The following is an 11,625-nucleotide window of genomic DNA, read 5'->3' on the forward strand; positions in this document are numbered from 1 at the left end:
GCACGATGGCAGTTGTGAATCCTAAAGTAACCTTTTTTAACAGGCGAAGTTCGAGTTAACGAGCAACTGGTTCTGACTGTGATGCACACCTTGATGGCTCGTGAGCACAACCGCGTGGCGAAGGGCCTGGCCGAAGTGAACCCCCACTGGGACGACGAGACCCTCTTCCAGGAAACCAGACGAATCAACATCGCCGAAATTCAGCACATCACCTACAACGAATTCTTGCCCATCCTGCTCGGAAAGGATGTTATGGAAAAATTCGGATTGGTTCTGGAGAAAGAAGTAAAAAAAAAGTTCTATATGCGTGGCGACTACATCACATTCATCTTTTTCAGGCTTATATTTAATCTATGACGCTGTCTTTATATCTTTTTTTATCTTTCTGCTTCATGAGTACCTTCATTACATTTATAAGTACCTTTAATGAATTGAATGAATTTATAAAATACATATAACTGTACCGTTCAATATCCCTCTAATAACGATTTGATTTTAGGGCTACTGGGATGGGTATGATAAAACGGTCAACCCTGACGTCATAGATTCCTTCGCCTCAGCCGCGTATCGTTTCGGACATTCACTATTGCCCACGGCTGTCGAGAGATGGTCCAAGGCTCACAAGTTTATCGGTAAGTTAAAACGTCAATGTCTATGACTTCTGAGTCATAATCTCTGGATTATCATCTTATTTGCATGCGTAAATTACCGAACTAATGTAATCTTTCGTCCTTTATAGCTTCCAAGAGACTGTCGGATCTGATCCGAAGGCCTTACGATCTGTACAGAGCTGGTGTTCTTGATGAATACGTGATGGGACTAATGAACCAAGTAGCGCAAGCTATGGACGACTCTATCACGCAAGAAGTCACGAACCATCTCTTCAAGAAGGTCGGCGCTCGTTTCGGAATGGACTTGGTATCATTCAACATGCAAAGAGGCCGAGAATTTGGTATTCCTGGATACATGGAATTCAGAAAGTTCTGTGGTCTCGGTGGAGCCGAAAGTTTCGAGGAGCTTCACGGGTCTATGCCTAACCAAACTGTAAACAAATATGGACAAATCTTTGAGCATCCTGTGGATATTGATCTCTGGTCTGGAGGAGTGTCAGAGAGACCGTTGCCAGGTTCCATGTTAGGGCCTACTTTTGCTTGTATTATCGCGACACAGTTCTCATACTCAAGAAGAGGAGACAGATTTTGGTAAGTTTCATTTCGAGAAGATATTTTGTTTTTTAAAGTGTCTTTATGTATTTTAGTACATATTATTAACAGTAATTTATTTTCTTAGGTTCGAATTACCAAACCAGCCGTCGTCGTTCACGCCGGAACAGCTAGCAGAAATCAGAAAGTCGCGACTAGCGCGCGTCATTTGCGATAATACGGATATTATTGACACCGTTCAGCTATACCCCATGGTTCTGCCGGACCATGAATTGTAAGTTCCCTTTTTTAACCGTAATATTTTTTCTAACCTTCTGTCTGAGAGAGAGATTGATGAGAGAGATATTTGAGGCGAATTACCGTAGGTATTTCTATGAAGGCTGTGTTTTTATTTGATTTCAATGGGTAAATTAAATTCCTCTAGGTACTAATATAAGCAATGAGCTGATCATACAGTATTGCAAGTTCGTCTCACTCAAGACATATACAAGTACCTATGTTTTTCTTGTATGCTTTAATATTATACCTTCTTCCAGAAATCCACGAGTACCGTGCCGAAGTGGCATCATGCCCTCAATGGACTTCTCGAAGTGGGCGGAGCCCGCGCCCGCGCCCTTCCTCGGGGCCGCCAAGCAGTTCGTGAGTAGCTTCTCGCACAATCCCTTCTTTGGCAAGAAGTAGTCTCACGCACCAAGTATTAGTTAGAGTATTTATGGCCCTATCGTTCATTATTGCAACTTTAAATTACGACTTATCATCGATTCAATTTCAATGCAACTTGAATTAGTCACATTGTAGCCAACTGCCTAAACACACTGCATTTAAGTAAGTAGGTATTTACTCTAAACTTTAATAAACGACGAAGACTAAATAGCGATTCTAGCTAGTGCTGACTATAAAAACTGAGATTTCAAGAATGATTAAAACGGTTTTGAAGTTGCAGCAATGAATTGAAGGACATGGTTGTAATAGTCATCACGTAACCAGTCTGTTGTTACACGTAGTTGTTACAGTCTGTATAGACACGGTATACAAACAAATCAGATATCACATATTCACAGTAAGTGTAGGACTTTTCCAAAAGGACATAGTGGTTTGGTTGTCTCTTTTGTTGTGTTTAAGTATAGAAAACAATTGTATTACAATAGATTTTTCCACAGCAAATTGATTAAAACTGAATTTTAATTACTTGTAACGAAATTTGCCCTCTGGATATTTCAAACAATTCCATATACATTATTTACTTAAGAGGGGGTCGTACGAAATCCTCGAAAAGTGCATTCGGCGTTTAACAAATGCTGCTGACATTTCTAAATTAAATGAAATAAAATAAATGTAGTTATTATCTTAAAGAGTGTGTCTACAACTTTTGACTATTCACAATCTCCAATTATTAACGGTGTAATAACTAAACCCACACAAAGTTGACCTAAAATGAGAAAAACGTATGTCGCCGTTTAGTAAACTTTGTTAAAAAAATTCAATACTTTAGTTATAACATTAAGTGATTATAAAAGCCAGATAAATGGACTACAGGTTTTGAGGTTTTTTATATTTTTCCTCTCAAAGGCAACAAAGAAATTTTACCTTAAATTTAAACTATCGTAAAATTTCCATACATTCGCCATTTCTGTCAGAATTCTCCTTTCGATTAGACGCCCTGAGCGGCTCATCGGAGGCAGACGTGTCGCCGGTCGCTCCGCGTTGACGTTTAAATTTGACAAATATTTTGACAGAAAATAGTGTACGTACACGAAAAACCATACCAGTGTAAAACTGTGCTCAAAATAAATAGGGTAAATCAATAATGTCAGGTGGAGATCCAATCTCATTTAAAGTTTAAAGGTGCATGGCTTGTGCATAAAAAATAAATAAAAATATATCACATTATTAAAGAAAATAACGAACACAACCGAATGAGTATAAATGATTTCATTCTAGTTCGGTTAAATTGAAAAAAGTTTCATGTTTTCTTTTACTCATCGGAATACATTTTCATTACGCTGGTATTAACAGTACGTCATTTTAAAAATATATATGACAGCACCTACGTCAAATTTTGTCAACCAAACTTCACAGGTTGTATTGTATGTAAACAATTACAATTTAATTTATTCATACATATATTCAGATACTTATTAATTGATTCTTACTTAGAAAAGAAAAAAGGGGAATGCGAGCGGGTATAGGTTTAGTGCTTCTAGTTCAAATTTAATTGTATATATAAAAAAATGTCTCAATTTCATTAAAGATTTACTCTGTGCATACCACGAACACATAACCGTAAGTTGAAAACAATAATAATTATAAAGTACCAGCGGACCGCAAGGCGGTATGGGAGAGCAAGCAGCTACACGGGCGGTTCTACAAGGCTCTCACGGGACCCGATGTAGACCTGCTCGCATCGGTGAACTGGTTACGATTCGGGGACCTCTTCGGAGAAACCGAGGGTTTTGCCTGTGCAATTGCCGACGAAGTTATGATGACGAACAACTAAGTACCGGAAATATATCCTGAAGGACGGTACGGTCGACATTTGTCGGGCATGCCGCCGTCCCGGAGAGTCACTCAGGCATATCATCTTCGGTTGTTCTCATCTAGCTAACGGTGAGTACTTGCACAGGCATAATCTCGTAGCCAGGATCATTCACCAGCAGCTTGCTCTTCAATACGGCCTTGTGGACCGCGAAGTACCGTACTACAAGTACATACCTGCGCCAGTTCTCGAAAATGGTCGTGCCACGCTCTATTGGGATCGATCTATTATCACTGACAGGACTATTGTAGCCAATAAGCCTGACATTGTCATAATAGATCGATCGCAACGCCGGGCCGTGCTCGTCGACATCACCATCCCCCATGATGAGAATCTCGTGAAAGCCGAGAAGGACAAGTCCAGTAAGTACCTAGACTTGGCTTACGAGATAACCGCCATGTGGGATGTTGATTCGACGATCATTGTCCCGATAGTCGTTTCAGCGAACGGTCTCATAGCGAAGAGTCTCGACCAACATCTAGAGAGACTCTCGCTAGGTGGTTGGATCAAGGGTCAGATGCAGAAGGCGGTGATCTTGGACACGGCGCGGATAGTCCGACGGTTCCTCTCTCTGCAGCCCTAACCACCGGCAGCTTGGGCCCTGCCCCGCTGCTGGCGGCACCCTAGGTTAGGTTTTTTATAATGTGTTTATATATTTTGTATTGTTTTGTAAGTGGTTTTGTATTTTACTTTTATAATCATATTATAAAATAGCCTAGCCTGAGATTTAAAATGAATAAAGAGAATTATAAAGTACCTAAATATATATTTAGAAAGTTAACGCTCGTTTTGAATGGCACTTCTCCACTCAACTAGACTAGACCAAATATTCATGGAACAGTCACCAGCATATATGACTATGAACGGCCGTGCAAAAATATCTAATTTTCTATAGGGGACCATAAGTATAATGACGACATATTCCCGGCGTAAATTTGTGATGCTCCGTGACCGGCAAAAACATCGTCTCTCTTTCTAGCGTCTCGCGAGCGTAGCGTCGGGCCAACTGTATGGAAAAAGACGCCGCGTAGGCGCGGCTTAGCCATACAGTTGGCCCGACGCTACGATTGCTAGACGGCAGATGTGGGGAGTGTCCTTATCCGCAGAAATATCTGATCGGGTAGCTTAAAAATATTTGATTCCTTATAAATAAAAATCTAAATTACACTCTCACTCGCATAAATATCTATCCATTGTTAAAGCAAATATATATCTTACGGGCTAGAAATCATTAATATGTAATTAAAGTGCAATAACAAACCCTACCTTAGTTGCCTTAGAGCGGTAAATTGTATGAGGTGATTTGACATCAGACTCACGAAACACGTGCAGTATTGTCAGTGCATATGTCTGTCTCATCTGTTGTTAAACTATGACAAGTAAACTTATTACAAATCTGATATCAGAAGCCTTTTTACAAGGTTTTATTCAACTTGCCTTGTTAGTTTGGGCCAAAACGTAGAAGCTAAATTTGACCCGCTTTCCGATTTGCGATTGAGCTGAAATTTTGCACACTTATGTAAATCACGTGACAATGCAATATTCTGGTATCATGGAGGTGATCTGATGATGGAGCAGAAAGGTGGTCAGAGGAACTCTGTTATGAAACGTCGTATTCCCATTGAGTAAGGGGTATTTAGAAACATCTCGGAGAGCAATAGATGATTTTTGAAAGAAAGGTACAGTCGGCTAAGGTAAAGCCTGTGCCAAAAATGATTTTTTTGCAAAAAAACTTATTATAAATTGGGAGGTGAATTTTTATATTATCTCTACATATCATTAAGAAGAAAAACCGGCCAAGAGCGCATCGGACCACGGTCAGTGTAGGGTTCCGTTCCGTAGTTTCCGACATTTTACATATTGACAATTTAATAAATACCGTAATTTGGGGTGAATAGGGTTCCCGGGGTATATAATGCTATTATATTTAAATAATATATTTTATGATTTATGTAAATAATATATTTACAGACATGAAAATGTCTGTCAAAGTAGGCATTCAAATTTATTGGATTTTTTACTCATTTTAACTTCATTTTTGTGTGAAATTTTGCTAAGAATTTGTTCATTATCCTTTTGAATGTAGTGTATACCTACACTTCTAAAGTTTATGTTTAACAGAAAATCATAAGACATATTTTCATTTTTATAATGGTTTTCATGAAGAAAGCGATGCAACTGTGTTGGGGAACTTTTACGGGATGAACAAAATATCCGCGGCCTGAGGGGTGAATAGGATCAATAATGGGGGGAAACGGGTCGCAAAGGGGGTGAATAGGTTTACGAAGGGGGTGATTAGGGTCGGAAGAGGGGTGAATTGGGATGTGTAGTCAATGGTTGTCAAATTGTATAAAAGATATATAACTTACCTAAAGTGATGTTTTTATGAATGACCTCTCTGTATATGGACGCAATTTATACGTCAATGTATTGCTTCGTAGTTAGACTAGATACAATAAATTAACATTTAGAAATGTTAATCACACTTCTGTCAACCACAAGTCAACGTTTCTACTTAAGTCCACAAAAATCACCCATGGTTGCTATAATATAAACGGATTACTTTAAAATAAAAATCATAAGTATGAAACTATACATCTAGGGAAGAAATAAAATTATTTTATTGAATAATTTTTGATTTGTTATTTTCAAGTTTATATAAATTCTCAATTCGCTCAAAGGTTGGAAGAGATCCCTTATAAATATAAGTCCTTTGTACACCATAACTACATATACTGTATTTTTATGTCCTAACTTGTCTTATGTACAATAAAGTGTTCACATACATACATACATAAATTGAAATAGATATCATACACGAAAGAAAAAACGACAAGGCCCACTGGTGGCCGAGCCGGGAATCGAACCCGGGTCTTCAGCTTACGCAGCTAACGTCATTACCACTAGGCCACCCGCCCGCCGTGTGGTACCCGACGAAATTTCTCTAGTGTATGTTATCTCTGATAGGCACATTTTGACCACCTCGTATATGAATCTTTAAGGCCCTTTTGCACCAACCACTTAACTCAGGGTTAGTGGGCTGTCAACTGTCAAATTCCATGTAAAATGGTGGGTTAACCCTTAGGTTAACCCTCCATATTCGTTGGTGCAAGTGGCACTTAGAGGATTAGGGTATAGCGAGAGAGATGGCGGGTTCGATTCACGGCTCAGCCACCAGGAGGCCTTGTCGTTCTTACTTTCGTGCGTGATATCTATTTCAATGCATAAGTATGAAAACGGTTATGACTTTATTTTCAAGTAAGTAATTTTTGCTGATAAACTTTTTTTCGGCATTCAATTTTGTAAGGTATGCTCCCAGCCGAAGATCAGCGCTGATGAAGAGGCACCAAAGAAAACACGTCCGTTCCATACAAGATTTATTAGCAGAGAGCGAAAATATAACCTACCCACAATCAATCGGCGCCTAAACTACCCACATTTGTCACAAAATTATTTCAAAAATACTTAAGTCATTATCAGTTTGCCGTTAATATTTGTGGGATATTAAATTGGACCAGGAGTGATATTTAAAAAAAACTATACATTTATAACCTTTTGAATTTTGGAATTCGGTTAAAAAATCCGGCCAAATGAGAATCTATTTTCGCACAATTGTAAAACTAAATTATCTTTACTAGTTACCTCCAAAATACTAAATAAAATGACATCTATTGCAACTTAAGTAGTTTGCATAAATTAGTAACCCAATTCACCTAGAGATGGCGCTGTACTTTGGGCTACTTAGTACATCGTTTTCTGAAGATTTTGGGGTCATGGGGTCGGAACGGGTATGAACTAACTTAATTTGTGGTGAATAGGGCCAAAACCGACTTTTGAACGTCGATAGCAGTTTTTTTATATGTACAAAAAATCTCCAAAGAGTGGCACTGAAGCTTTAGTAGTTTCATGTGTTCTGCCTACCCCTTTATGGGATACAGGCGTGATTGTATGTATTGTATGTATGTACAAAAAATCTTCCAGCGGTGTGAACTTCGGGTTGTCTTTGAAAGTATTTCGTTTTATTTAGTAATTTTCGCTCACCCTAACGTTGGGGTGAATAGGGTCGGGAAGGGGGTGAATAGAGAAAAGTGCTAGGGTTGATTTTTTTGGATTACGAACAAAACCTGACCTGTCACGAGCATATTATATTTATTTTATCAAAAAATAAGGAACTAATATGTTATGAGTAGTCGGTAATGTATTAATAAAATAAATTTATCGAAATCTAGACATATGATAACCCTAAACCAACCTTTATAGTTATATGGTGCTCTGACGCAGTGAACAAGTATGGTCGTGGGCAGTGCTGATAACGTGTCAAAATATAAGCATAGTTTGTTGCTATTTTTCATGTTTAAATAACTTCTTAACTAACGTAGTGGGTATTAAAGTAAAATGTTCTCAGTGAATATTAGCTTGCCAGACATGTGTTTAGCTATACCATTGTATTGAGTGTTGTATCATAAAGTCAAACTAGGCATTTATTACTAATTATTTACTATGTGGGGTGTCTTTGATCACTTGCATGGGGTAACATTGACCATAATGACACATAGTTGATTATTGTCTGATTATGTCACGGTACTTGTTGAGACTGATAATTTTATCTCTTCTTGTGATAAATATTGAAACAATTGCAAATAAAGGTGGTTTTTCGAAGATGGTAATTTTTATTTTTAATCAAAGTAACCCCAAAATAACGTTAAAGAGTTGTAATATTTGACTCTGCGAACCGTTTTTTATCTTTTCTTGAGATAAAATACTTTTGTAAGGGATTACATTCGATTACCATTAAAAAAATACATAGGGTATCAAAGTAGGCAATGTCAGTTTAAGTTTGATAACATCGTTTTTTTTTGCGTACATTATTTTGTTACCTTTCTAGATTTTTAGCAGGAAAAGACTAAAAAAGTTGATGGTCCCATTTTTTTCTTTCTTTGTTACGTTACATTGACCAATTATGGAATTTATACTTCTCTAACTTCTACATTTAATGGGTAAAAATACCCATTAAATGTAGAAGCTAGAGAAGTTTAAATTCCCAAATTGGTCAATGTAACCCCAGTTTACGGCAGACACCGTGAACCTTTTCTAATAATTCTCTTTTTATTTGAAAGAAAAATCGTTACGATACTAAAATATGCAATCTGAGATAAAAAGATGCTTTTAGTTACAAACTTAGTTCAGAATTTTTTTCTGTAAAACTTTTATAAATTGTTCTACCTATCAAGTTCAAAATAATTTTCCTAGAAAGTCTTAATAAAGTTCTGCTTTTGAGATTTTTTCATATTTGAGAAAACAGCCCTTATTGCCTGAAATACGGCGACATTGATATTTGCTTTTTCGTATTTTGATGGTATTTTGACTACACTGTTGTATTTTTTGCCATGCTAATTTGAACCTTATCTCTGAGCGATGTTTTTTATTTTCAGTCACGTCACAGATGTTTATGACATAACATCTAGGTATTTAGCCATTTAAAAGAAACTACAAGTGGCTTTACAGACGTGGCGACTGCAACTGGTACAGGGCCTAAGCCATAATTTAAAATTATATTGTGATTTTTATATGTATTTGTGTTTTATTTAATGCTAAGTATGAGTTTCAACATTTTCAACTCAAGAAACTGAAATTAAGAGAAGAGACTAGGAAATTGGATAAGATCAAGAGTCTGATGCAGATAGCGATGGCGGTATTGGATATGATAAGATATTCCCTGTCTTCCTTTGGGTCTCTGACTTGACTGATGCTAGCTGTACTCTATTCATTAGGTTTTTATTTTATACACATGCTTTATTTTTGTATAAACTAAATGATAAAAAAACCTAACGACCAAAAAGAATAAAGAAAATATCTGATAGTCTTTAATACAACCCGCATATACGTAATGCACAGCTCAGGCCTCTGAAGACCTGCAGGGCAATCATGGTCGCGCGATAAATGATAAAACATCGGGCCGTCCCTATCGCACTTACAAATAAAGCGATAGGGCTGATGTTTTATCATTTAGCACGCGACCATAATTGTTTGCCTGGAGGTATCGACCTTCACACACGTCTTTGAAAAATGTTTACGGGGATAGGCGGGTTGACGATTTTTAATCTAAGTATAGAAAAGTAACGCAAAATGAAGTGCAAAGTAATTTGAAATACACCTAGGTAAACAATCAACTGAGTAAGGAACGTTATCTACATATTTAGGTAAATTAAAGTCACATGAGACATGGACAGAGAAGGAAAGCTAGATGACGCGTATTTTTTCTCTGTCTTCTTGTATGCTACCTTTTTTACAGTTTTAATTTCTCAAAGGAGGTCAGTAGTTGACTACAAACTCAAAATAACACTCTTGAAAAAAGTACCTACATACATGTTATTTATATTTCTGATCTAGAAGTTTATCGCATTGTATTTTTACACAATCTATTGAAGTCATAGCTATATCACCACATTTCCTTAGTTTTAGTGCCTATAGCTTACGCATGTTCACATTGAGGCGACTTATTTATACGTAGTATAGTTAAAGTGTACAAAATTAATTAGGGGGCGCAAAGCCAAACGCTTGAATGCCATATTTTTATAGATGAAAAATATTTAGAATAGAATAGAATAGAATATTTTTATTCGAAAGCACACAGATAATAAACAATTTTACACTGACATTTCATAATAGAACATACCAATTGTTATACTTGTTAGGTACCTACAATTAAATAATAGGTGGTGAGATAATATAGGTACACATACCTATAAATCATTATTAAAATTATTACAAATATGCAAAAACTATTGTGTTGACTAATTAAAAAACAAATATATTGTAATAAATATTCACTTAAACCTACATGTTTTGCAAAATAGGCAATGATCTACTTATATTAACGACGGTACCTACATCACTATGTATTTATTCATTTAATCTATAGGTGGTTGTTTTTACCTAAGTCAAATATTTTACTGTGATTCACCTATTATGTATTATTATAAATTTTAAAAATATGTATCATTTCTTTCATACCTGTATTTAGTTTTAAGACAATAGTTAGCATTTGTCACTACTTTTAAAAAAACTTGTATCTACGTCAATGAAAAGAAAATTGTAGTAAGTATGTATGAAATGCATATAGACTTACTGCGTTTTAACTTTGAGGAACAGCGTGAGATACGAGATTTTTTAAAAGTAGTGACGATATGTAGATCTGGTAGGCAAGCATGGTCGCGTGATAAACGATATAACGTCAGGCCGTCCCTATCGCACTTACAAATAGTGCGGAAAGGACGGCCTGACGTTATATCGTTTATCACGCGACCGTATCGGTGCTGGTCGGTGCATTAGTCACATGAAACGTATAGCCTGTCCGCTTTTCTAATATAGTCCCTAAGTATATCATTCATACTATTAATAGCATACCTAACTGGACCTTAATTTTAAAAAATCGGACGGGCTTTAAATACTTGGTATTTTTACTAGTCAGGAGCATTATTCGACCATGATATCTGGGGCCCATTTCTCGAAGCTACAAGTTACAATTTACAAGTGGTAGTCGCTGTCTAATATGACAAGTTGAAAAGAGACTTCCGCTGGGCCACTGGTGACATTTCTAAAACAGGATAATATTGTTGTTAAAAGGTCGAATATTAGCTCCAGGCTACTTTAGTTTTCATGAACTCCACCCATACCATACGCACAGTAGAATTATACATTTCACCCAGTTTGTTATTTTTTTAGCTGTTTATTAGTCATAGTAGTAGAGTAATTTGTGTTAACAGAGCATGCAATAAAAGTTGTGTACATAAAATTACAATATAAAGATATGTGAAAGTTTTTTTATTGTTTTACTATCCTTTTTTAAATACTAAACATTAACAGGTAAGTTGAATGAAAATATTTTATTTCACTCTTTGCCTTCAAATATTTTTCTAATAGAAA

The 11,625-nt window shown here is 36.5% G+C and overlaps 1 protein-coding gene across 1 annotated transcript in view; it reads left to right on the top strand.

Annotated features, from left to right (window-relative positions):
- The window catches only part of LOC125242208 (peroxidase), a 43,847-nt gene extending 41,442 nt beyond the window's left edge, over positions 1-2,405 (top strand). Inside the window, exons 10-14 of the mRNA XM_048150930.1 lie at positions 44-285; positions 500-632; positions 740-1,202; positions 1,291-1,437; positions 1,700-2,405. Of these exons, the coding sequence (XP_048006887.1) occupies positions 44-285; positions 500-632; positions 740-1,202; positions 1,291-1,437; positions 1,700-1,844 (1,130 nt within the window). The 3' untranslated portion in view covers positions 1,845-2,405. The remainder of the gene's footprint in view (positions 1-43; positions 286-499; positions 633-739; positions 1,203-1,290; positions 1,438-1,699) is intronic.
- The last annotated feature ends 9,220 nt before the right edge of the window (positions 2,406-11,625 follow it).

This window comes from Leguminivora glycinivorella, chromosome 2 (assembly GCF_023078275.1).
Source record: "Leguminivora glycinivorella isolate SPB_JAAS2020 chromosome 2, LegGlyc_1.1, whole genome shotgun sequence".
Taxonomy (NCBI): domain Eukaryota; kingdom Metazoa; phylum Arthropoda; class Insecta; order Lepidoptera; family Tortricidae; genus Leguminivora; species Leguminivora glycinivorella.